Source organism: Cynara cardunculus (genome assembly GCF_001531365.2).
Source record: "Cynara cardunculus var. scolymus isolate 2C chromosome LG 4, CcrdV1, whole genome shotgun sequence".
Taxonomy (NCBI): domain Eukaryota; kingdom Viridiplantae; phylum Streptophyta; class Magnoliopsida; order Asterales; family Asteraceae; genus Cynara; species Cynara cardunculus.
Window position 1 is genome coordinate 18,626,945 of NC_037531.1, and position 27,896 is coordinate 18,654,840.

The 27,896-nt window shown below is 34.5% G+C and overlaps 4 protein-coding genes and 1 pseudogene across 4 annotated transcripts; 2 read left to right on the top strand and 3 right to left on the bottom strand.

Annotated features, from left to right (window-relative positions):
• Positions 1-1,095: 1,095 nt before the first annotated feature.
• On the bottom strand, positions 1,096-2,535 carry LOC112510977 (protein TOO MANY MOUTHS). The gene has a single exon (XM_025116333.1). It carries the CDS (start codon positions 2,533-2,535, stop codon positions 1,096-1,098), a length of 1,440 nt encoding a protein of 479 aa, XP_024972101.1.
• Positions 2,536-4,787: 2,252 nt separating this feature from the next.
• LOC112511169 lies at positions 4,788-8,112 on the bottom strand. Its single transcript, XM_025116658.1, has 8 exons — positions 7,951-8,112; positions 7,458-7,581; positions 6,930-7,014; positions 6,767-6,845; positions 6,078-6,191; positions 5,761-5,873; positions 5,182-5,292; positions 4,788-5,098 (listed from the first exon to the last, which is right to left on the bottom strand). The coding sequence occupies exons 1-8, from the start codon at positions 8,054-8,056 to the stop codon at positions 4,979-4,981; spliced, it is 852 nt and encodes a 283-aa protein (XP_024972426.1). The 5' UTR covers positions 8,057-8,112; the 3' UTR covers positions 4,788-4,978.
• A 4,834-nt stretch (positions 8,113-12,946) lies between these two features.
• Positions 12,947-14,621, top strand: LOC112510978 (delta-9 acyl-lipid desaturase 1-like). The gene is made up of 5 exons (XM_025116334.1): positions 12,947-13,324; positions 13,454-13,594; positions 13,713-13,868; positions 13,961-14,067; positions 14,171-14,621. The coding sequence occupies exons 1-5, from the start codon at positions 12,947-12,949 to the stop codon at positions 14,418-14,420; spliced, it is 1,032 nt and encodes a 343-aa protein (XP_024972102.1). The 3' UTR covers positions 14,421-14,621.
• Positions 14,622-23,215: 8,594 nt separating this feature from the next.
• Positions 23,216-24,835, top strand: LOC112511636 (palmitoyl-monogalactosyldiacylglycerol delta-7 desaturase, chloroplastic-like). Its single transcript, XM_025117336.1, has 5 exons — positions 23,216-23,560; positions 23,939-24,079; positions 24,162-24,302; positions 24,425-24,531; positions 24,622-24,835. The coding sequence occupies exons 1-5, from the start codon at positions 23,216-23,218 to the stop codon at positions 24,833-24,835; spliced, it is 948 nt and encodes a 315-aa protein (XP_024973104.1).
• Positions 24,836-26,289: 1,454 nt separating this feature from the next.
• The window catches only part of LOC112510979, a 2,064-nt pseudogene continuing 457 nt past the window's right edge, over positions 26,290-27,896 (bottom strand).

A 27,896-nucleotide genomic window follows, 5' to 3' on the forward strand; every position in this document is an offset into this window, starting at 1 on the left:
TGGATAGTTACTAGCTATTTTTATATTTCAATTTAATTATGATGGTTCGAAAAAATCTCAACCCAATCGATTCAAAAGTATAACTTAACCCGACCTTTACAGATTGTGAAGGGTGGAACAGCTTGGTAGTATACAAAAAATTGAGGAATGAAATACGATAAATACTACTAGAAATATATGAAATGAAATTATTAGTTACTACAATCACCCAAATATTTAATTAAATTCTTAAGTTCTAAAATCAAGTACTTCAAAAATTTGAATAATAGATGTCCGAAACTGCCTAGATCATCAATCAAGTACGATTGGTCTTTGTGTGGAAGATATCCAACTATCAGTTGTTAAACATATTTTTTGTCCGGCCTTTATTAACTCTTTCGTTAATTTAATCATCTCATCACAAAACAATAGGTAGGTATCTTTAGCAACAGTCACTCTACTGAAGACACCAAATTTAGGTTGAAACTCTTTAACAAGTTTTTTAAATCCTTCACCTTCTACAACACTCAAGGCTTTATCTCCTTCACCACAAACCTAGCCATGACTTTTTGACAATTCTCCTTATTAAATGACACCTCAATATCGTTGTCAGTATGAAAGCTAAACAAATTTTTGTTTTTTTATCTTACATCCTACCCAAGTACTTCTTATATTGAATTTTTAACCGACTCTACAAAGAACTCGTATCAATTTGCTTACTGTGATAAAAATAGTCTTTTCCACAATTACATATATATTTTAGGCTGTAACGTTCTAAATTGTATAATATATATTTAGTGACGGGTTGGACGGATTAAGCCAGACCTAACCTAATTTCAACCTTTCTAATTGACGGGTTGAGTCAGGCCTAACACAATTCCAACCTTTCTAATTTGATGATTAACGGTTTGACGGAATTCTAAAACGAAAATACATTTATGACACATTTGGTTATGGGACTGTGAGATTTGGAATCGGATTCCATTTCAATCCCATGTTTAATTTAAAAAAAAGTCTGAAATTGAAATCAATCAAATACCAAAAACATTGGGTTTAAAAATATAATAGGAATAGTTGGTATTTCACAAGATTTGTTATATTAAATATAATCACTAATTATAATAAAAACACAACTACCGTTAATAACAAAATTAAACCTCCGTTAAAACTAACTCCACTGTTTGCTACAGATCTAGAAGGCCGAACAGGTTCAGTTTCGTTTGCTGCGGAAATGTGTTGAACCGTTTGAGCCGGGCCCGTTTTCGGGGTATCACAATGATCAATACCCGAACCCGACAACGAACCCAAATCGTCACCAAACCCGTTTCGACCATCGTAACATAGTCCGAAGTTGTTTTCAAGCTTCAATTTTCTTCTCATTCTCCAAACCATTTCTTTGCCGAACGGAATTGGACCGATCAATTGGTTATCGTTCAACCGTAGCTCGCTTAGGCCGTTTAAATTGCGAAAAGTTGTCGGAATTGATCCGTTTAAACGGTTTCGGTCTAGATGGAGGACACGTAGATGTGGTAATCGGGCGATTGATTCGGGTATTGGCCCGTATAAATCTGTGTCGGATAGGATTAAGATCGTCAAGTTTTTCAACTCGTCGAATGCGGTGGACGGAATCGTTGAACTTAACGGATTGCCGTTGAGAATGAGAGCTTGGAGGGAATCGAGGTTGTTTAAGGTTGTTGGAACTGGGCCGGAGAGACTGTTGTAGCTTAAATCCATCAAGATTAGACGCGACAATTTATTGATGGAATTGGGGATTTCGCCGGAAAGGCGGTTACGGCTTAAATCGATTTTCATGAGGGAATCGCAGTTTCCGATGGAGGTCGGAATGGAACCGGTGAGGTGGTTTTGGTTGAGGTCGAGTAGAGTGAGTTGAGGAAAGGCAAGACTCGGAATCGAACCGGTTAATCTGTTGCTACTCAAATCTAACAACCTTAGATCGGTGAACCGGCTAAAAGAAACCGGAATCGTACCATTGAGATTGTTTTTGTGAAGATCAAGTACTCTTAAACCAGTTAGTTTACCGAGCCCAATAGGAATTGGGCCCACATGTCCGTTTTCCCTCAAAACAAGTGTCTGTAAATTCGGGCCCATTTGGCCCAAAAACGAGGGAATCGGCATGTCAGTAAAACACCGGTAAAAAAACAAAGTCCGAAGATGCGGTAATTTCGTGATTGAAGGCGAAATTGACGACCGGGTCGGGTCACAAGTCGGGAACGCTGTGTCGTCCGATAACGCCCCGAACGATAACGAAACCACATGAAACACATTGTTTTTGTCCGGCATACACTCGATCCCATGCCACCGACCTCGACACACATCCGGAATCTCAGTGGCCCATTCGTTTCCAGTGGCTTTCATGATGTCGTAAACCGCTTGTTGCTCGTGACGGTCGGTTCGAGCCCCGTTTTGGTTCCCGGAAAACCCGGTTTGAGGGGCATCCACGAGGGCAGACGGGACCCCCGAGTCGGACATAATAACGGTAAAGGAGAGACATTTAGGAACAAAGATTAGGATTAGGAACGATAGAAAAATTGTCATTTTTGGACACATAAAAAATATGTTGCGAGAATTTTGGGGGTTTTATAGAATTTGTAGTCAGAAAATAATAAAGGGTTTCACGAGGAAAAGAGGATGTGAAATAAATATCGGGGTAGGGCCAGGGGTACATCAGTAAATGTCCTTCACGAGATATGCACCTGGTTTTAAATTTGGGAGTAAATTACGATTTTAGCCTTTGTGGTTTGTTAACAAAATCGATTTTCAAAAATGTGATTTTAAATCTTTATGGTTTGTAATTTATTGTTATTTTTATTTCTCAACTAAATTCCTATTTTTAAGTGTAAGGGATCAAAAAAGTAAAAAATTATAAATCACAGTTTCCGAAATAACAATAAATTGTAAATCATAAGGACGGAGATAGCAGCTCCTAATTCCTATCTCGGTAGCTTCATCTTCTTCGGGGTTTCGTATGTATGTATGTATGATGTATGTATGTATGGATATATGTATGTATGCATGTATATAGTGACAAATTCGAACGAGAACACTAACTATTTGAGAAAATAAGAAAAAGTTGTTATTGTACAAAATCATATATGATTCACGTAACAAATCATACATGATCAGAACGAATTTTCCTAGCGACTTAAGTGGCTTCAAAAGTCGCCCATTTCCCTTTAATGTAAAATAACATATGATTTTGTACATTAACAACTTTTTTTTTAAATAGTTACTCTCTCTCTCTCTCTCTCTATATATATATATATATATAGAGAGAGAGAGAGAGAGAGAGAATGGATCAAACGAGAACAATATTTATTTAAAAAAACACAAAATAGACGAATCACATGTGATTTTACATTAACATCACATACAAAATCATATGTGATTCAGGCGACCTAAAGAAGCAGCAACAAGTCGCCGGGACATTTTTTTGACCGTTAATGTAAATGACATGTGATTTTGCATGTGATTTACCCGTTTTCGTGTTATTTTAAATAAACATCATTCTCGTCTGATTCTCCCCCTCTTTATATATAAGAGATGTCAAATTTACAAATTGCTTTTAAATTTTAAAAAATGCTTTAATTTATAATTTTTGAAATCGGAAAGCAAGTGATGGAAATGATTAATTCTAATGAGTGTAAAAGACCAACTAACGTGACCAACTCGACTAACCTAACTCGAAATAACTTGACCCAACAGAACTCGATGCCACTCGATATCTAATTGAGTTGTAAAATCTTCAAATCATTGGTATTATATTAGGAGCATTTGAACCCAACCCGATGAACCCACTGCCTTTTGATACCATGGATTTAACATGATTGTTAAGTTATTAATTGATATATATAATTTGCAAACATCTTTTAATATCTCTTATATAACTGTTATCTTTATTTGTATGTTTTCGTCTTGATTTTACTTCATTTAAACACAATCATTTAACTTAATTGTAAAATAATGTGCTAAAGTTTCAACTTGACCGAGCTATTCTGGTTGGGTTAGATTAAGTTGGATTGAGATTTTATAAACTGTAAAAATAAAATTGAATTGTTCAAACGCCTTCAACCCGACCAACCCAACACGTATGCAGCCCTTAACCCCCTCGAATTGGAATCAAATTAAATCTTAGTATCTCGATTCGCACGTCATTGTTATATTTATGTATTTAAGTTAGTTATTCGCCTTTACGTTGATTATCGATTTATTATTCCTAACAAATCATCGATTTCGCATCGCTAGACCCGCGTTGTCGTATTGGTTTATTCACAGATTCTCATGGGACCTTTGGGATCATTTGTTGGTTACAATATAGAAGATTGCTAAATGTTAAGTACTTACATATGAATTAAAACGGTTTATTTATTTATTTATTTATTTATTTTATAACTATGGGTGTCTAGACCAGCTTGCTGGCAAATTCCAATAGCCCTAGAGAACAGCCAAGAAAATCCTCAATTGTCTTGCATGACTTGAACCGGTGACCTTTGAGACCCAAGACTTATTGCTAGTTGAACTAATCCCGCAAAGTTGATGAAATCAAAACAAAACTTGATGAATAGGTAAGGACATGTTTGACAAACTAGCTGAAAGACCAACTTATTACTGATAATCAATATAATAATGTAAAATGACCTAAAAAGATATGTTGAAAAAATAACTGGAAAAAACCCTTGATGCTTATTGAGCCACTGATTATAGTAACTTTTCAAAAAATTAACCGAACTTTTCTTTTTAATAAGTTTTAAAAAATACGTTATCTTATGGTTGCCAAACATGACCTGAATGATATAAAACTGTAGTTCCCAATCTGGGTTCTGTAGGAATTCCCTTAAGCGTAAGCGTATTGTATTCGAGTGTATTAACAAAAAGAGGTACAACCACGAACGAGAAGTACCTCTCGAGTATAATTTTGATGGACCAATTGTTACAATATACAATAACGATCTTCTTGTTGGAAGAAGGGGAAGTTGCGATTTTAATCCTCGGAATCCGAGTAAGGCGGGCAGGATCCATCATCGACGTTGGCAAGAGGGTTATAGTCGGGAGAGCCTGGATCCGTGCAACCCGTTACCAGATCAAGTTCACAACGATCGGCCTGAACAAAATATGACATTATGGTAGGTTAATTACGACGGGTGCTCGATAATATGAAAACGTATGGATGATTCGTTAACGTACCCCTTCGCTGGTTAAGTTACCCATCAATTGACATCGGTCAATGACAATGCTCGTGTCGGGAAAGATTGCTTGTTCACACGCACCTTCTCTGCTTAACTCCTCCGCAAGACCCTGTATCATTGATTTCGGTATGTTAAATCAAATAAACAAATCCAGTATATCTCGCTTGAAAGCAAGGTCGAGGAGGGGTGGGAGTCACACATCGGTCTTTAGTACTTTCCATAAAATGTTCTCTGTGGGCCTATTTGTTAGCAGCTTAATGAGCTTAACGAGACTCACGCTTATTCAGTCAGCGATACATGACTGTTTGGTAATGGATTGATGATATAGAAAGTGGCTTATTCAGTAAGCATAAGTTTTTCCCAAACCTGTCTCTCCCAATTAAAATTAAAAAACAAGCTCTTTCCATCTACGAAAATAGCCTCCCAAACAAAAATCTTCTCAATCCGTATAGACAAATTAATCCACACTGATAACTTTATTCATACATGACTTAATTAAAAACCAACCAAACAGATTTATCATATAGAGGACTATGAAGGGGGTCAATTGACGTAAGAAACTCAGAGATCTCTTTACCTGATTGAAGAAGTCCATTTCTCTATTTCGCCATCCCTTGGGCACTTGAAACTGCAGTCTATAAGGACCATCCCATTGACTCCCGTTTGTGAACGAAAATATCAAGTTCACAGCTGCAATAACAATTAAGATCAAAATGGACGAAAGGGAACATAATTCCAGGCACTATAACATCATGGTCATTGGCCCAGTATCCAGATTACCAGTAAAGCCTAACCTCCTAGAAAGTCAAGGATCCAAACCTCACCAAATGTCAGGAGTGTGCATAAGGATTTTCCCTATATAAATATTATATACTTCAAAAGAAAAATACGTACCATGTTTAGGAACACATATTTGGATGGTGTAAATAGGAGGGTCGGCTTTGCCACGATCTTTACGTAGCATCGCTCTTGGCTCACCACCACACATGATGGGTTGATTAAAACCACCTGCAGAATTACAATTCAATCAACAGATTCCTTGAAGTAACTAATGAGTAATATAGACATCTTGGTCATTTTGGGGTAGTTAGTAAGGTATGTGTCTGTTTGTCAGCAGCTTAATGAGCTTAATGGAACTCACAGCTTATTCGGTCAACTTTACATGACTGTTTCATAGTGGCTTAATGATATAGAAAGTGTAATTCAGTAAGCTTCTAGAGAGGAGCTTTATGCAGAAAGCTAAGTTTTTTCAAACTTGCACCCCCAATTAAGAAACACGCTCATTCCATCTATAAAAAAGCTTCCACAAACAAAAATCTTCCCAATCCATACAGGCTGATTAATCATTAATCAAAACAGACAACTTTATCCACACAGTTTTTAATGGAAAACCAACTAAACATCCCCTAAAGGTCTTTTTAACCAACCAAAACAAACAAGACGGGTATATCCCACTTGGATGTGGGGTTTGGAGAGGATGAAATGTATGCAAACCTAACCTCTACCCAGAAAGAGTGTGGCGGTTGTTCCCGACTTCTATCAAGAAGTATACATACTCAAAAAGTTTGTGATGAACAAAGTACCGTTAAAAGCAATCCCGAATTCTTTACTTGGAGCAAGTTTGCTAGCGGTCGGATTGTAAAATAGCTTCAGCCTCTCTCCCTGCGAATTTGACATAAAGATTGATGATTTAGCATTGAAAACACAAGGCAAAACTAGAAAATCAACATGAATCCATAAACTTACAGAACTAGGAGGAAGGCCATTCATTGTTTTCCAGTAAACTGGGGCTCGCCCTATGTCGAATTCAGCCCATGAGGGAAGCACAAATCTGGAAAAATAAAGATAACATATCTGTAACAACCCATCCCACATGGACTAAAACTAGATCTGTGAGCAACTTATAAGCTTTTACTATAGTTTTAAGTTGATTTGTAGGCTATTACCCTGTCACTAGGTATTATTAGGGTATGTGAAACCCCTTTGAATCCGTCCCTAACAGGCCATTGTATATATAAGGGAGGATCCGAGATTTATATATACAGATTTGATGGTCTCTTTCTAAGAGCCCTTGTATATACAAGGGAGGTTCCTACACACACACATGTATAGATGGTCTGCACATGTACTTACAAGTTACAAATAATTTGTAAGCAATTTATCCGGTATGCACATGTGCATAACATGCACATGTGCATAAAAACCAAGAAACTGCTTCAATTACTTGTATGCACATGTGGAAACTTAAAACATGTAAAGATAGTGGAAACATACTCTTTAACTTCTTCAGCAGGAGGGGATTCTGTGACAGCAGCAGCCCTGATCTTCCCACTTATCTTAATTGGATTCCTCCATTTTTGATTTTCTTGTATGGGAGAACCCATGAAACTTTTGCTTCCTGTAAATATTACCAACATTACCTCACTGTTTGGTATGCAGTTCTCTTTCATATAAGTGTTCTTGGAACAAGAATTCAAGACTTGAACATTAAACCCTTTTGCTCATATCTTGCACTAATTATTTTAACAACCCGTCCCACATGTATAGAAAAGTAGATTCGTGAGCTCCTTATTAATTCAAAGTTATAGGCTACCAATAACTTTCACCATGATTTTAAGTCGAATTCCAATATGTTACTTTGGTTTTGGGGTGTTACAATTATGCTCTTGATTCCAATATCAAATCATTGAAATTTGGGTTCCAAATTACACAGTAAAAACATCAAAATCGAAGAGGTAAGTAAATAAGAAAGAAATTAACAGCATACCATGAGAATTGGCGATGAAAGGACTGAAATTTGTACTAGATGCAGTACGAGAAGTTGATACGATTTGTGTCCATGACTGGAAGATTGGAGCACTTGTTGTAGCCATTTTCACAAACAGGTGGTGCGCATCATTCGCGTTTTAAAAGGATAACAATTGGGATCGAACTAAAAAACAAAATTTTGAACAAATATCTACAGATTTCAATGTGAAAATGGCGAACCAAAATTTCCAAATTTTTTTGTGGATGTTATTTGATATCTCAAATGATGAAATTTCCAATTCACGCACAAAATGCCAACACCTACAAGATGTCTAAAGCAGATTTTTTTGCTAACTGTCACAATCCGACTTTTAACCGTTTATCTATGGGTTCATTCGGTATACAGAGTAAGAGGCCGTTTAACAAACGTTTTAACCGAATAAGTGATTAAGTCACGTTATGTCACTGGATGAATATGATAAATGACCGAGAATCTTGTCCGGTAAGAACAAAACAAGAATCGTCTTACCCGGTAAGTGTGGGCGATGTAGTAAGCACTTACCTAGTAAATTATTGTATATGATGTTGTTCTACTAAAATTTTACCCGTAAATAATAGTGTTAAATTTTACCGGTAAGCACTTATCGGGTAAGTTTTTGGTAAACGACCCATAAATTATATTTTTAGTCTGAAAATTGTTATTTTTGTCCCTATATTTTTTAAAACGCCGTCTTTGTATTTTTGAAATTACGATGTCATTTTTACAGCATTTTTAACAGTTTTTCTATAATAGAGAAAAATGAGATTTTGTTCTTTAAAATGCTTCAACAGCTTTTCTATCTTATTCTCTAAAATAGGAAATCATGAAGAAAACTCTAAATAAAACGAATTCTCTAAAACTCGAAAGAAATGAGAGAAAAATGAATTTTTTTATTTAATACACCAATACGAGTTGAATTAATATCATTTTATATAAAGTATTTTTAAAAATTGTATTGAGATTATAAAATTATAGAATATTTAATATAATATAATTAATGATGAAATCTCTGAAATAAAAGAATCGTTAATATGTCGAGTTGAGCTCGAGTTCGAACCGAGCTTATTTGAATCGAGTATTGACCGAGCTTTGATCGAGTCGATCTTAAGTAACTTGCGAATTGGGGCACCTTCTCATAAGCCATAGGTTGTCATAATTATTGAGAATTTTCTTGACTATCATATTGAGGACCAATAAAATTAGTAAAAGTAAATATCTAGGATTACCAAATAAAGAAATGTAATATTTGAGATGAGTATAATCTACGTACATAATAACCATAACAAGTATGATGACACAAATATGGACCCTCATAGCCCAACCCAAGGATTTTGGGTTTAGGACTTGCTATTGGGCTCAACAACCAACCTTCTTTTGTATATATATATATATATATATATATATATATATATATATNATATATATATATATATATATATATATATATATATATATGAATCGGGCAAGCCAGTGTGAAATCAAAGTCAAGTTATTCGTACTGGTTTCTCATGTGGAACCATAGACCACTCATGTCTACTTCTAATGCGCACGAAACCAAAGCTAGAATAAGACATAAAAGATGAATGAATGAAAACCATCACCTTTGCATCCAAACACGTCAGGCCCTCTTGGCCACCCACAACCTTGGCTGACTTAGTCTCGATGAGAGCCYAGGCGAGTCTCGTGTGTGATAGTTTTATAGGATATAGTTCCTTTCCTGGTCTGGGTTAGACCTTTGCTCTGAGTGGTTGGTCGAACACGCATTTTGTGCAGGAGAGGAGGGTTCCACATTCACTTGCTTCACCGCTTCGTCTGTCTCTAAGTGTCGTGTTGTTTTCCAATGTCTTTATCCATAATTGTTTGAACAATAACAAACAGTTTACTAGCGGATCTCCTCCACTAACCACAAATTTTTAAATATTAAAAATGAAAGATCAATATTAAAAAATAAAAAATCACAAGATCAATATTAAAAATGCAAAAATCATGAGACTTTTAGAGTAAAATGAGAATCACAAGTACGATTTCTAGACTAATCAAAATTTAGTTCTCACTTTCAAAGATTTCACTAAACCTTATGGACCAAAAATTAGAGTTTACTCTATTTAATAATATGGTTAAATCTAAAAATATTCATTATTTAACTTATTTTTGAAGGTATTAACAAGACGATTATAAATATACAATTTGGAAAAAGAAAATTGTATTTTTTGATATATTTAGTTAATATACGACTTATGTATCTTAATATGATCAATATGTAAAAAAAAATGAAAAAAATAAATAAATAAATGATATAAAGTAAATTAAATAACTAATTATAAAAAAATAAAATGTAGTGGCCTAGTGTTGGAGAACTACACATGGGATACATGTTTTTTCTCACTTTCTTTCTCAATTTTGCCATAAGAATCATTTTTTTTATTAACCTCGATATTCAACCCATTATACGAGTCGACTAATTTTAGGACGACCACCTATTTTGTAGATAGCTCGAAGTTATTGCATTTGAACCTCCGTGGCCACAAAGGCCATAACAATCAATTGAGAACTATGTTTATGGAGCTTTAAAAGTTTAGATTCGGGTGGAGGGTGGTTGGTTTGCTTACGGATAGATCTAGGATCATTAAGCTCCATGAGTAGCCTCATATGCTGCTGTATGGCCATGGGTGATGTGGGACCCTAGATTGGATAAGCTCAAAATATATTATTTGTTTTGGAGATCGAGTCAAATAACTAATATCTTTAATCAAATTCAATCTTTAGCCATTTTTTCAATCGGGTTTTTATTTAACTGAATGAAGTATTATCAATTGACAAGGAAGTGCTTGCGCCTTTAGGAATCTTGTGCTAAGGCCGGGAGATTTGGCTTGCTAGAAACGCATCTGTTCATGATTCAGTTGCTATGTTTTCGTAAACTCGATTTTTAAATTAAAAAAAAAAGAAAAAAAATCCGTACTCAAATTTGCATAAGGATTCACATTTGTGTAAAGAATTTGTGTAATTCTTTTTTTTTTTTAATCTTAAAATAGACTTTACACAAATACGTAAGACATTTGTGTAAACTTTAGCTAAAATGAAAGTTTGGTTTCAAAAGTGACTAAAAATAGTGAACTTAATAATTAATTTCACATTTGTTTTTTCAATTTTTACTTTTTTTTGATTAACCTAAATATCCAACCCAGTATAGGAGCAGACTAATCCCAGGGCGACCACCTGTTTTTCAGATAGCCCGGAGTCACAAGATTTTTATCAGTAAGCATTTATGTCAGTCGGATGTTTTACCTCAATCAGACCTCTTACCCTAGTAAGTATTTATCAACAAATTTCAGAAAACAACCTTTTAATCATTTTAACATTCTCGACCAACGTTTCACCAAATTTGGATGGAAGAACATGAATCATCAGCTAAGTCTTCGAATCCAAGATTGAACCTCTGATCAAATCCTTTTTTCTTGTGATTTTGTAATTTTGAAAGTATTGAATAATAATATGATTTTTGTATGAGTGCGTTCTTGCTTGAGATTTGTCACGTTGTAGTTTCGTAGTACTGATTAACTTTTCGAAATATATGCAATTATGCATAACACCTTTTTGGACATTAGTTTCTGCTGCATGGTTTTTAAATATTATCTGCATTGTATTTGTACATAATATGTTCATGAACAAGGTCGTGTAGTTAACATTTGCTAGAGTTAATAACTTGATTGTGATGGAATAGACATTTTAAGGCCACCAAAAAAACTATTTGACAATAAATGTGAACATTAAAGAAATTTCACAACCGATTTACGTAATATCACTTCAAAAACGCTATTCTCATGTTCAAATTCAACTTAAAACCGTCAACTTTATCAACTCAAAGAATGAGTATTTTCATGAGCAATTAAGGTGCACAAACATCGTGATCGCAATTAATATGTGTCATGTGTTTGTTTGATTCTCTGCAACTAGAAACGGTTTTCTTTAATGAATTAAATTAAAAAATTAAGACTTTTTAAAAGCGAAGAAATAACAAAACCTACTGTTTGATTTTATAAAAAACAAAAGACCATAAATTATAGCGATATGAATGTTAATTAGTCCCCACGACATGATAGTTTTTAAAATCAATAGGTCTTCGTACTCGTGGATACTATGCCACTTCCACCTAACCTAGCATGCACCACGAGGGGTGGTATTTTCGAGTTCTATTTCACACATATATAGTTTATCAGGTATCGTTGATAAGGACTTTTAGCATACTTAATAATAGAATATGACATCGTTCATGACCTTTATTGGGCCCATAATATCTTAAACGATATCCCATGTAACAAAAATTGCCGAATAAAATAGATCGAACAGAAATTCCCTCTCTATTACAATTAACAAAATGTTGTTTACATGCTCAAATATGATCACGAATATGATTCATGGATGCATAAACCCGATGAAACAACTTGGTATTTATAGAAAACAAAACGGTCACATTTCTTCAACCATCATCTTTCCAAAATGACGATTCATGATTCTTTGATAAGCATAAATGGAAAAAAAACTAGTTTTGCTTCACAATTTTCAATAATTACATCTACAAACTTTTGTTTTTTTGTATACCAAATTGCATATTTAAAGAAAAAAAAGAAGATATAATGAAATGGAACCACAAAGAATCAACAATACACTCTCCATGGTATCTTCTAAAGCAATCCACTCTTTTATTTTATTTTTATAAATCCATTTATTTACCAATTAATAATCATTTTAAAATATTTAATAACCCTTATAAGATATATATATATATATATATATATATATATCTGTAGTCAAAGTATTCATTAATGCACTCATACATGCATATATTGATGCATGCATACATTGATGGTGGGAAATACAATGTTTCTAGGGTTTCTATTTATACCAATTCGAATAATCAATTTCAACATAACTTGATTAACCCCCCTGGATACTAGGCTGAGTCATATCACTTGCAATGTATCCCATCTTTCCTTTAATAAACAACCACAAATGGAGGTTTCGCCATGCTACTATCCCTTCCGACCATACTCATCAAAACAAGACCACGACACCACGCGAAACACCTTTGCAGTTGGAGAAGGGATGGTTTTGGTTCCGGAAATGGGATTCAGAAGACATGGCTAGCATTTCTTGGTTCACCATGATACATGTGTTGGCTGCCATCGCACCTTTTGTGTTTGATATGGGCGCAATCTTGTTGGCTCTAGTCTTGGCTATCTTGACCGGAATCGGTGTGACCCTAGGTTATCATAGACTTCTGTGCCACCACAGTTTCAAGATCCCCAAATGGCTTGAGTATTTCTTCGTTTATTGTGGTGCTCATGCCTTCCAGGTACCATAATTGAGTATTTGAAACCCTCATAGGTGCCTATATATATATATATATATATATATATATATATGCAGTTTTATCACCCATATATAACTTCTTAATAGTTGCTTTTCTAAATTAAAATCGCAGAGAGATCCAATGTTTTATGTGAACACACACAAGAGCCACCACAAGTATACGGATACAGATAGGGATCCTGTTGCCCCATCCCACGGTTTTTGGTACTGTAATATGGGCTGGTTCTTCAACAACGATCACATTGCTGCACAGGTGATTAATTACCAGCTGCATTATATGTATATATACTATTTACATGATATTTGTATCTTCAGTTGTTAATTAACTCATCATGGATCATCTTTGATATTGAATTGATGAAATATAACAGTGTGGAGAATCAAGAGGTGGAGAATACTCGAAAGTACGAGAGCTGAAGGCGCAATGGTTTTATAGGTTTCTTCATTATACATACTTTTGGCATCCAACTGCACTTGCAGCCCTACTATATCTACATGGAGGCTTTTCCTACTTGGCTTGGGGAATGGTATATATGCATATACACACGCGCGCACACACACACCCTTTCGGTTGATCTCTTAAGTTCTATTAAGAGAATCATATGTGTAATTCATTCAGGGCATGCGTGGAGTGGTGGTTCATCAATTCGCCTCCCTTGCAACCTATGTCAGCCATATATGGGGCGAGAGGCCATGGAACAGCCCCGATACTTCCACCAATAACTGGTATGTTTGCTCCAACACTCTTAACATAGCGAGTACATATAGGTTGTGCCACAGTAAAATTTAAGATAACATATTATATAATCATCTGATATTTATAATATAGGTGGGTGGCCATATTAACTCTAGGAGAGGGTTGGCATAACAATCACCATGCTTTCCCAAGATCTGCTCGACATGGACTGGAACGGTGGCAATTTGACTTCACATGGGAATTGATCAAGTTTCTTGAATTGGTTGGATTGGCAACAGATATTAAATTACCAAGTGAGACCCAAAAAAGAAGAACTGAATTGCGTTGGGCCAGCTCGAACTCGAAAGAGAAAACTGATAGTAACGTTGAACGAAAAGAATGAAACCTTCAAGAACTTTGACGAGGCATACTATGTATGCAGAGAATTAGAGTTCGTTTCATGTTCGATGATGTCAAGAAGGTATTATAGCAGTTGGTAATAAATGGGTTATGTGCAAGGCCACTTCAAACCCATAAACAAAGTGGAGTCTAATTGTACACTAAGTAGAAATATCGATGTTTGTATGTTTGTGTAGTCTTATGTAAGAGCTTTGTTTTGATATATCACATGTCTAAAATAAAATTGGATGAATGTAAAATTGATCATCAAAATTGTTGAGTTTGAGATGACGAAAGAGATTTATACTAATTAAACTAAGAAAACCAAAAACAAGAAGAAAACTTGGATTGTTGATATTCCCTACTCTGTAGATGTTTGAATCGGTTCGGTTCCATACATTGTATACTTTTATTGGATATACATTGGATCAAATTGGATTCTTGCAAATGTTAATCGGATCCAAACATCCAATGGATGAACGGATCGGATCCATCTAATGTTCTACATCCAATTCACATAATATTCCAACTCACATAATCTACATTGAATTTTAGAGATTTTCTGTATATTTGGAGATTTCCACATATTGAACAACAAGTAGTAATGAGATATAGCATACATTGAACAGAAAGTATACATTGAATAACAAGTAATGAGATTTTCTCCATATTTGGAGATTTCCACAAAAAGGATGGCCTTGATTATACATCGAACATCAAGTAATTAGATTAGAAGTAGGTCTAAACAAAATACTTACTGAGCTTGAAATAGAATCCATGTTTGAGATTGAAAATCAAAAGGCAAATCTTGGTGGAGCTGTGGAGACCGAAAATCTGAGAGGGAGTGATGGATAGGACTAGAAAAGTGGTACAATCGGTCCATGGACCGGTAGCGAGAAAATTGGTCGCTAGGAAGCAGCAACCACTCCTCATTTTGGAACCGTTCCTTGTAGCAAAATTGATATGACAGATGTTCATGACCACATATGTTCTAACCAAAAGAACAACTATCAAGATTTAAACCCCGCACACACTGCACCAAGAAGCGTGCGGAAGGCCACATGAGTACTGAATCGGAGGGCTGAGAGTAAGAACCGCAGGGACCATTTACGCGTGAGGGTAGAGCCGCATGAAAACCCGTGTGAGCCACTGTCAAGAGATGAATCACACTGGCTGGGCCGACTAGTCGGGCGACTTAAGTTCCAGGGTTAGCTAACCGACTGGATTCTCCAAAAACTTTGGGTGACTAAGGTCGAACCTGGTCTGCCTGTTGAGGATTGGAGGCAATACTAAACAATGTGAAACCAGAATAATTACTTGCGGTTGAAGTTTATCTGTCGACCGTTATTTTCTTACGAACCAAATGGTCCTAATGCGCAATTTACAATTATCTTCTGGTCCACAATATTGACTTCTTTCGATCCATTCCAATAACATACTTGGAAGATGAAGATCAGTTACAATCACCACTTGACATTGTATTCATCAGGTGTGTTCTATTGTGGGTTCCATCCGCCATTAATTTTTCATTAAATTATATAAAGAAAAAACAATGCATACATTGTTTCTCTATAAGTTGAGCACAAAATATTGTGATATACACTTCCAGTTAATAATTGAAAATTGCCAGCCCTCATAGGCATGTCACTCTTGCCACTTACGATCTACCCCAACTTTCCGATCACAAACAACCACAAATGGAGGATCCGCCAAGCTAACATCCGTTCTCATGATCGTAGTTGCCGTCTAAAGAAGAACAAAACGTCGTGGTTGATTTCCAATGGCATCACCTCGTTAACCAAACCCGTTGTACCATCACGTACCCTTCTGAACGAAAGATCAGACTATGTAACTGGGGAAACGGCTGAGGCAACGTCGGAGTTGGAGAAGCAGCGAAACGAAGTGTTTTGGTTACGGGAATGGGATTCGATAGACATTACCAACCTTTGCTGGTTCACGGGGATTCATGTTTTGGGAGCTTCTGCACCTTTCATGTTCGATTGGGGAATGGTATGGAACTGCTCAATATATATGCTTACATGTTTGATTTAAGTTTTGCTAAAAGTAATCATTTCGCATATCGTGGTTATCACCCAGGGAATGCGAACGGTGACCGCTTTGCACATCACGTTTTTGGTACGCTCGGTCAACCATTTATACATATACTTATATATAATGTGATTGATGAAACAGGTTTTCAGGGATGCTAGCTAGTTCTTGGAGACGGTGGCATAACAATCATCACGCTTTTCCCAAATCGGCTCAACATGGGTTTTGGACTTGACATGGCAGATGATCAAGTTTCTTGAGATGGTTGGATTGGCTACGGATGTTAAGTTGCCTACTGAGACTGACAAAAGAAGAATAGCTATACGAGACCAGAGCTATCATTCGCTTCATACATGCATGCATGTGGTGTGGATCATTCAAAGACAATAATTGAGCACCAAACAATATCAAGTTATGAGTTAGCTACACAATAGATGATGAAAGAGATTGATGATCCGTACTCTCTCGAAACGAACATACAACCTGTTTGATAATTAATATATGTATCACATGGATTAAGGAGAGAAATGATACTAATTTACCTAAAACCCTCTTTTGAGACGAGAGAAGCTTTTGCATACATCGTCTTGTATATAAATGGAGGTGGCTTATCCGTTATTATACAATCCTTTACGTTCCTACAACTCCTATAATTAAATTAGAAGTATCCATTTGATTATCAACGATTATTATTTGATCGGTTGTAACTATCCTTGATTAAAAAAAAAAAAAAAAGAAAAAAAAATGGATGGTGGTCGATAGATGGATTGCATCGGTTGTATATAATCTAGAGGGATTATATTCGAACGCCCCTCTATATAAATATTATTATATATATATACTATAGGGTAGGTTCGTGAAAGGTGCAACCGCATAAATTTGTTGTATCCAACCATATATATTCTGAAACTACAATGAAAGCAAATTTTATTTGGTAGAGTTGGTTTGCAAGATTTTTATTCCACTCCAAACCTAAGTTTGAATCCCGTTAGTATCATTTTCTTAGTCAAATGATGCTACCGTTTGGAAAAAATTTCCTATATTTTTTTATTACAATTAAATGGTGCCATAGTACAAGGGTTTGAAAGTTCACTAGGCTCAATGTCACTTTTCCAAAGTTAAAGAACATATTTGAAATTTTAGCAATTTTTTTTTTGGTACTTTTAGTCTCTTGTTTGTAAAATTTCTTTCACTTTGATCATGCATTTTCCTAATTCGAGATGTTACAAATAAAATCACTAATTTTCTTTTTTGTTTTCTATAATTTTGAATCATACATATAGTTTCATTGGTTCGTAACTTTTATGCACTTGTGCATGTTATGCAAATATACATACCGGACAAATTATTGCTTATGAAATACTTGTATGCACATGTGCATACTATCCAGATGAACGATTACCAAAATGTTCCTTATTATTTCATTTTTTTTGTGGTTTTCCCCTGGAACTGACCCTATACATATATAAAGAAAATCCTAGTCCTTTAGATCATCTTCAACAACTATGTTGAAATAGAGATTTTCAAGAATTCTTGCTACAACAACTATACTATATCGTATGCCAAAAACATGAAAGAGAGGGTGGAAGTCTCCAAATTTGGGGGTGTTTGGTTTGATGCAATGATTTTGAGGGATTTGGAATCGAAGGAATTTGAATGCGGAAAGATTTCGTATCTTAAAAAACTAACTTCTAAAGTGATGAATCTCGAAAAACAGAAAGCAAAAAGTTGAACAAAAATATCCAAGAAATTACAGAAAAGAGTAGGAATAATGTATCAAGATTGCAACTTTGTCATCAATGTTTTGCAATTTTAAAGATGGTCCAAAATCATTAAATTCTGTATTGAATTGGGTTTCTTTTTCTTCATGTGATTGTAATTAACAATGGAGTTGTACTTGGGAGATAATGTGTTGATCAGTCATTTCCTTTTCATGCTTCAATGCCCAACCCACAGTTCGTACTTTTGAGATAAGGTTTTGAGTTTCTTTGTCTGATCCAAGATCAAGAATTAACTTTTCACCAGGGGTTTTTCATCATAAATCACCATCAACTCATACAAAGAGCTAAACCCAACAAGATTTATAGCAGTATTTGGTTTGTAAAATGTAATTTGTTGGAAGTGGAATCCATCAAAGAAATTGAAATGAAATTTGGCCATCATATCCTAGTGGTGGTGGCGGCGGCAACATTGGCGGGGTGGCCGTGGTGTCGGTGGCAACAACGGCAGTGCCAACAATGGCAGTGGCAGTAGCAGTGGCAATGGTGGAGCAGTGGTGGGGCCAGGGATGGCGACATGAGCGGTGATGGTAGTTCTGTGATTATGAAAAAACGGGTAGCATGGATTTGAATTCCATGACACATGAATTGATAACAAATGTAGAATTCAATTTCATTCCAGATGCAAATCAAACAAGGTGAATTTAACTCAATTCAATTCCATTTCACATGTCAACATAATTTATTATTTCAATTTCTTCAGATTCCATAAAAATCGTATAAATCAGACGACTCAAAATCATGTTGTAATTCAATTTTTGTTTTGGTTTTCTCAAATTTAAATATTCTTTTTTATATTTGATCAATGGTTTCAATCCTAATAAATTTGGATTGATTAAACAATAAGAATAACTAAACAAACATACTTGTTTATTTGAGTAAATAAACATTAAAACAAAAACGATACTTGAATATGTTTGAACCACAAGGGTGGTGCTTGATTGGTTTGAGCTTGATCCCAAATGTCAAAAGTACCAGGAGATCTCATGTTCAAATTCAAAGAGGAATAAAAATTTCCTTGTGGCCACGAATGTTCAAATACGGTGATTCCAAGCTATCTGCAAATCAGGTGGTCGCCTTAAAATTAATCGGCTCGCATAACAAGTTGGATATCAAAGTTAATAAAAAAAAACTTAAAATATGTGATTGAAAGCATTTAAAACTCCCATCTTCTACAAGTGTTTCCATGTCCTCAGAATCAAGGACTAGTCATTATGAAACTCAACAAACTACTTCATTCACCCACCACTTTGTCATGGATGACATCATATCACTCATTACAATAAGATTAGATTTATAGGACATATGAATATATAACAGTTTTAAAAGACTACTTAATTATATGACTTAAGTTTATAGGATCAAATGTATACATGTTTATAAAAGAGCATTGCAATATGTTTGTAAGATACTTTTTGACGTTGTAGATCGTTTTTTTTAATATACTTTTGAAATAAAACATCATGTAAAAATTTCTATATGACATTATTTGAAAACTATTATATAAAACAATGTGTTTATAAGACACAGCTCAAAAGTGTCCTATAAAAAAAATTAATATGACGCTTTATTTTAAAAGTGTCAAAAAACTAGCAATATAACAAAATTGAGCTTATAGAACGCGTAAATTGTTTAAGTGTCTGAATAGAAGGCCACATGGGACTTAAGCCTATAGAAATAAAAAACAAAACTTTATATGTAAAAGTGTTACAATAAGTTTACATGACCTTTTTTTGGGTCGTAATAAGTTTTGTAGAACATTTTTCAAAATAAAACGTCATATTAGCTATTTTGTAGAACACTAAGAAACGTATAAAAGGACGGTTTATAGGAGACTTCACAAAAGTGTCCTATAAACTAGTTAATAAGAAACTTTATTCCAAAAAGTCCTAAAAGCTTTATTATGATGCCTAATAGCGTCATATAAACTTATTGTAACATTCTAGACGTCCTATAAGACACTTTATTAGGACATAAAAACGCTATATAAACGTCCTATAAATCCAGTCTTGTTGTAGTGTATTTATGACATCAAAAAGTGTCTTATAAACCACTTAGAGATCTGTAATGATCTATAAAGCCGATTTTATTTTTGTGAGGCGTTGGGACAAAAACAACACAATGGTTTCAAAGCTAAGAAAATATTGAATACTATTTAACCACAACCAAATATGTGACGTCAACCAATAACCTATCAAAAAATAAAACATGATTGAAAGCACACATTAAACACAATGAACATTCAAATAATTAATCAAAGGAAGAGAATAAACTTTTATTAATGACAAACACCTGAACACCGAAGAAAATTACAAACTGAAAGCGTAAAGTTGTATTTAATCTCACTCTAAAACTAGGCTTTGTTGCCCCTCAAACTCATATCTCTAGATTGGAACCCACAGATTGATATTTGTACTAAGCATATCAAATAAATCCACGTCGATTCAAATGCTAAGAACTTGAACTTTCGTACATAGACGGCCATGCTTGATTAAAAGGTATGGTCGTGCTAGGAAACAAATTTTTGTTTGCGAAATCATATTGCTCATGTCCGTATTTGATTATGCGACCATTATTGATGCACTATTATTTAGTATTCTCACAATTTTATGGATTCTTATTTGACTAGGCCATATATATATATATATATATATATATATAGGGTTGGGTTTACATGAGACGAGCATGTTTTTGTGAGACCCGTAAGACAATTTTTTTACACTTAAAACTTCACAGCAAAATGTTGTGAAGGTAAAAAAAACCGAACATTCACAACAAAAGCACTCTAAAGAAGGTTACCTTCAGAGTGTTTTGTTGTGAAGTTTCAAATGTAAAAAAATGGTCTCACGGATCTCATAAAAACAGGTTGATCTCATGTGATTCCAAATATATATATATATATATATATATATATTAATTAATTAAATGAACGAAAATTGGTATCGTACTCTAATATTCCTGATGAAAATTGTAAGGTTGGTTTTTTTCCATTAAATCCTATCAATTAAGTTGCTTGCTTGGATTTGTTTGTCTGTATGGATTATTAAAGTTTCGACATAGGTGGAATGAACGTCTTTCTTAATTGGGAGGGACATGTTTAGAAACAACTTGACTTTCTGAATAAAATCCCCCCTCTAGAAATTCACTGAATAAGCCAATTTTTGCATCATTAAGCCATTACATGTATAATTGAATGAATAAGTTGTGAGTCCCCAGTAAACTCAATAAATTGCTAACAAAGATACCTTATAATTAGGCATAAATTATTAGAATTTGGGATTTGAATATCATTTGAGGACCGGATAATCTCGTTGGATCGTGAATGTTCATTTCTTAAATAGAACAATTTGTCCCTTATAGTGTTGGGTATCACAAATTTCATATTGGGATAATCCAAGAGAAATTATCATCTCACAGGCTATGAGATCGAGTTCTTATATACATTCAAATTCTCAATTACATATTTATATGAGAGACTGATGGTTACAAACAGTTAAAACGATTATAACCATTAGTGGATAAGATTTGGGAGCAGTTGAAACTACATCAAGATTAGAAACGAACGTCTAGAGTTCCACAGTCCAAAACTTGATTCCATGGTTCGAAGTTCCGACTTAGTCAAATTTCTACCAATTTCGGGAACAATTTCAATAAGGTTTCCAACCTTCTGAAATTCGTCCAGATCATTCCAAAACTAAAATTCTCCAAATCTAACCTTCTGATTGATTAGCGGAACCACCACCAGGGCAGGACTCCGCTAGGGCAGCTGCCCCTAGGACCCCGCAAGGGGCCACAACCTTTTAAATGGAAACTTTTATTAATTTACCGTTATATATTAATGATACTTTTGAAGGATCATACAACGTTTATTTAATACAATGAAGCTTTATTTTAACAGTTTATTATTAGAAGGTTGGAAACCTTATTGACGTTGTGACGGACCCATTTAGTACGTAATGTGTGTGCATTAAACTTCAATGCTTACGTACACACCTTCTTCAACCACTTTTTTTCACCAATGTTTTCACATCAATTATTTTTATGTTAAATCATGTACAAGGTATAGATTGAGTAGATTCAGGCATTCAAAGGGTTAGGTGAGCAGGAAAGAAAATAACAAGGACAAATTGAATATTCCTGAAATTCATATAAATAGTAAATAATACTGAACTGGATATCACATCACTTGCCACATCAACAAGATAACCGGTTAATGCTTCAACCGGTTACCCGGATACTTAAATGTTCAAAACTTTACATCTTAGGTACCAAAATGAAAGTTTTGAAAGTACGTTATCCAAAATATGAATCAAGTTAAAGTACGTACGTTACTTTTTCATGCAATTTGCTCAATTAAATAATTATATATTTTTATAAGATTAATGAACCATATTTTAATTTGAAAATTTTGAGATGTACATGCTTAGAGGCAATAGACAAACAACAGTATATATGATTTTCAAACCTTGAATATGTAACTATAAACCAAGATAATTTGATTATACAAACCAAGTTTGATAATAGTCAAAACTGACAAAAGTCAATTAGCATATCTCGGTTTAATGGCAATCCGAAAATTTCAACTTAGAGATACCTACCATAACAGATATGAACCGAGTATGCAAAAATGGTGCATGACATATACGTGTATATCAACTGATACACGTAGTTCTACCTAAAACTTTACAAAAAATTAAAATAATGAATTCATGGACTTAGAGGTAAAACCATTATAAAAAATATTCTATTAAGTTTTTTTTAGTATGAAATACTTTGAGGTTGCAATGATTTTAAAAGATTATTTTATATCTTAAATATAAAAATTCTTGTACTTCATTACATACAACCACCATGTAACCCCCCCCCCCCCCCCTTCTCTCTAACCCATGAGACACTTTGTCCTTATAAATACATACACTTATACATACAACAAACCCCAAAATCTTACTCACATTCTATTTACAATTCGAAGATGAGAAATTTGGTCACTGTTTCCAATGGTACGAAGGAGTCGGAGTATAAGAAAATATTACTCTCAAATGTGATGGTTACAAGGAAGAGAAACCTCTTTTGGGGACGTAAATGGAGGACCCTCGACATTAAAATGGGTGTATGGATTCTTGCTATCCATTTACTGGCTCTTTTTGCACCATTTACGTTCACTTGGGATGCTTTATGGGCTGCATTTGGGAGCTACTTGTTGTTTGGGATTTTTGGTATAACTCTGGGATATCATCGTATTCTAGCACACCACAGTGTCAAGTTGCCCAAGTGGCTCGAGTACATATTTGCTTATATTGGAGTCTTATCTATGCAGGTTTGTTTTTGTGTCTTTCATGCATGTGCTCTTTAGTTACTCAAATGAAAGTATATAGATCGCAATGTAAATTATGTTTTCGTCCTTGTGGTTTCTGAAAATTGTGGATTTCGTCCATTTGGTTCTGAAATTGCAATTTTCATTCTTATGGTTTGCAATTCATTGTTATTTTCATCCTTAAGGCTAACTTCTACCTTTTAGTACGAGGGACTGAAATAACAATGAGTTGTAAACCAAAAGGACGAAACAAACAATAAACTTTAAATCATAAGAACGAAAACAACAATAATTTGTAAACAATGGGTATGAAAATCACAATTTCAAAATCACAGGGAAGAAAAGTGTAATTCACCCTAAACTGTATTTATTTGTATACAGAGGGATCCAATATTTTGGGTGAGCATGCATAGATATCACCATCAATACGTTGAATCCGAGAAAGATCCACACTCTCCCACCTTTGGATTTTGGTTTAGTCATATGGGATGGCTCTTCGATAGCGGCTATATTATTGAGAAGGTACTACTACGTATATCCATATTTAAAAAATAAGTTACTTTCGGCTAATATTCTCATCTATGTTGATCGTTTGGTTTTGCAGTATCAAGAACGTAAAAATGTAGAAGATTTAAAGAGTCAGATATTCTATAAGTTCGTTCAAAGAACTTATGTATTGCATATATCTACATTTACGGCCCTCATTTATGCTGTAGGTGGATTTACCTACCTTGTTTGGATTGTGGTACGACTTTTCTTAATTATATTTTCAACATTGTATGAAAAAGGCAATCTAATAGTTATTATACAACGTTTCAGTGTCAAATATGTATCGGTGAATTTATTCAACTATGGGTGAATATGTAGGGTGTCGGAGGCACATGGGGTTACCATGTGACGTTTTTAGTGAATTCAGCTTGTCATATATGGGGAAATCAAATATGGGACACCGGTGACCTCTCCAAGAATAACTGGTTTGCACTTATATGAATAAAACAATTATAACTCAATCTGTTAAGAAATATTTAATATCTGATAATTATTCAAATTTGATACGTTTATAGGTGGGTGGCAATTCTTAGTTTTGGAGAAGGATGGCATAACAATCATCATGCGTTTGAGTATTCAGCTCGACATGGATTGGAATGGTGGCAAATCGACGTTGGTTGGTATGTGATAAGGTTTCTTGAAGCTGTAGGGTTAGCGACCAATGTTAAAGTGCCAACGGAAGCTCATAAACTTAAGAAATCGTCTGCTTCTCATCCCAAGTTCAAGTGATTCACTCATTTCACTTTATGTCTCTTCAAATCATAAATGCGTGATAGTACTTCTACATGTGTAACGTGTATGTTTGTTACTGAAATCTCATTAAAGTACGATCCTCGTGATGTACGAATAAATGACAATGTGATGGCTTATTGTTTGACATGCGTTTGAGTATTCTGCTCTATAAGACTTAATTTATAGGACCAAAAATTGAAATGTCATATCTAAAGACATTGTAATAAGTTGATAAGACGCTTTTGGGCATTTTAACAAGTTTTAGAACATTTTTAATACAAAACGTCACGTTAGCAATTTTATATGACACTTTTGAGAAAGCGTCCTATAAAACCTTATTTTCATAAGACGCTTGTTTTTATAGTACATTTTTTCAAATAATGTCATATAAAATTGCTAATAGAACGTTTTGCATTAAAAGTGTCCTAAAAACTTGCTAAGACGTCCAAAATCATCCTATAAACTTATTACAATGCCTTTATATAGGACACTTCATTTTTTGATCCTATAAATTATGATCTATAAAGTAGTCTATTAAGACGCTTAATTTTTTTGACGTCCTATAAACTCAATTTTGTTGTAGTGAGTCGATTAGATCAACGCCCGGATATGGAATATCAAAAAGGTGAAAGTGCCCATCCTTTACAAAAGATGGGAGCAATTAACTTCGTCGGATAAAAAAAGATCGACGATTCTGAAGGTGTTCTGACGAAAATGATTTCTTATTAAAACTCAACTTTGTTATAAATTATATTTATATATTTATCGTATATATTTTGACTTACGTGTAAAAAAATTGTATGAAAAATAGTTAATGTACTTGTATTTATGGAGAAATATATAAATACGATCATTGAAGTTTAAAGACCTGTTATTTGAACATAAAAGACGAACAAGACTAATTGTAGATCACACTATGTGGCACAAAAATATGATATGGAGGATCGTTGCTGATCCGGAAGTCCATGCCATAAAAGTGAGCTTCATCGACGCGTCTTTAACGATGATATGTTTCAATAAGAGGCTATAACGACGATGTGTCGTCTATATAACCTGTTTGTGACGATAAATTGACTTTTAGCAATGATAAAAGTCGTTGCTTAAAACCCGTATTTTTATACTCTTTGCTTGAAGTCATCAGCTAAGTCTTCGAATCCAATATTCAAATCAAGAATGCACAAGTATTTGATGCTATGAAATCAGACCCTAAATTTGAAACCAATTAATATCAACACCAACCTACCTAAATCTCTAAATTTCAATCCCGCAAGTACAATTGCGTATGAATCAACTAATGCAACCAAGGGTTTAACCCAATTTCAAGAAACATACCACACAAAATGTGAGTGATAAAGTGCAACTTTTTTTTTATTAAGTGAATTATTTAGTTATATAAGGAAGAGTTTGAACTAGTGATAGAGCCATTGCAGACGCGTATATTTGGAGGTGGCTCAACGTAATGCCATTCTTTTTTTATCGGCCTCGGTTGCAACCTTAACATCTGTTGCCAATCCAACCATGTGAAGGAACTTGATTAACTCCCATGTCAAGTCAAATTGCCACAATTCCAATCCATGTCGAGCCGATTTTGGAAAAAGCGTGGTGATTATTATGCCAACCCTCTCCCAAGGTTAACATCGCCACCCACCTGCATGTTTTAAATATTCATCGTAGGATTGAATCTAGGTTGATTATCTTTTATTTTATTTTGTCATGAATATGAGCAGCCTATATATATATACACATATAGAGATAGAGAGGGGGCAAGATCAAATGGGAATACGATCAATTTGTGAAAACGAGAGAAATTTCAAAATCACATATTATAGAGTAAAATCACATGTAATATAACATGTTGAACAAGCTGCAGACGACTTGGTGAACACGGCCAAGGGTCACGACGTCACAACATATTTGTATCTCTCTCTCTCACACACACATATATATATGTGGAGGTTCAAACGAGAACCCACTACAACAAAATTGAGCTTACATGATATTCTCAATCTCTAAGCGTTTCAATAGACCGCTTTATAAGACTTAATTTATAGGACCAAAATATAAATCGTTTTCTCTAAAGGTGTTGTAATAAGTTTATACGAAGCTTTTGGACGTCTTAACAATCTTTTTAGGACATTTTTAATACAAAGTGTCGCATTAGTAACTTTATATAACACTTTTGAGAAAATGTACTATAAACTCAATTTTTTATAGGACATTTGTTTTTATAGGACGCTTTCTATTAAAATTGTCCTAAAAACTTACAACGTCAAAAAACGTCATATAATCTTATTACAACGCCTCTAGATAAGACGCTTTATTTTTTTGGTCCTATAAACTAAGTCTTATAAAGAATGTATATTAGGACGCTTAAAAATTGAAAGTATCCTGTAAACCCGATTTTGTTGTAGTGGCTGCAAGTGCAACCGTATGCCAAACAGACGTGTCATGAAGAAACCGATAGAACCACTGCGCCTTTAACTTGGGTACGTTTGAGTATTCTCCACTTCTTGATTCTCCACACTAATTCATTTCATCAATTTCCGAATCAAAGATTACCCACTAATTACAGATGCATATATCATTCTGGTTATATATATCTATATATATATATATATATATTATAGAGATGGTAAAATTAATCACCTTTGCAGTAATAAACTCGTTGTGACAAAACCAACCCATATGACTGAACCAAAGACCGTCCATTGGGGTATGAGGGTCCTTTTCTGTATCAGCATACTTATGATGCTTCTTATGCACGCTAACCCAAAATATTGGATCTCTCTGCATTTGTAAATATGACCAATAAACCATTCGCCAGCAGAAAACACGATTAAATGCTATAAAATGATTCATGGAACCCACCTGGCCACCATGAACACCACAATACACGAAGAAATACTCGAGCCATTTGGGGATCTTGAAACTCCGATGAGTAAGTAGTCTATGATAACCTAGGGTAACACCGAGTCCGGTGAAGATACCCAACACTCACTACTAGAAAACCAGGTATCAGCGACGACTATCAGCGAGGGAAAATTTCCCTCGCAGATCA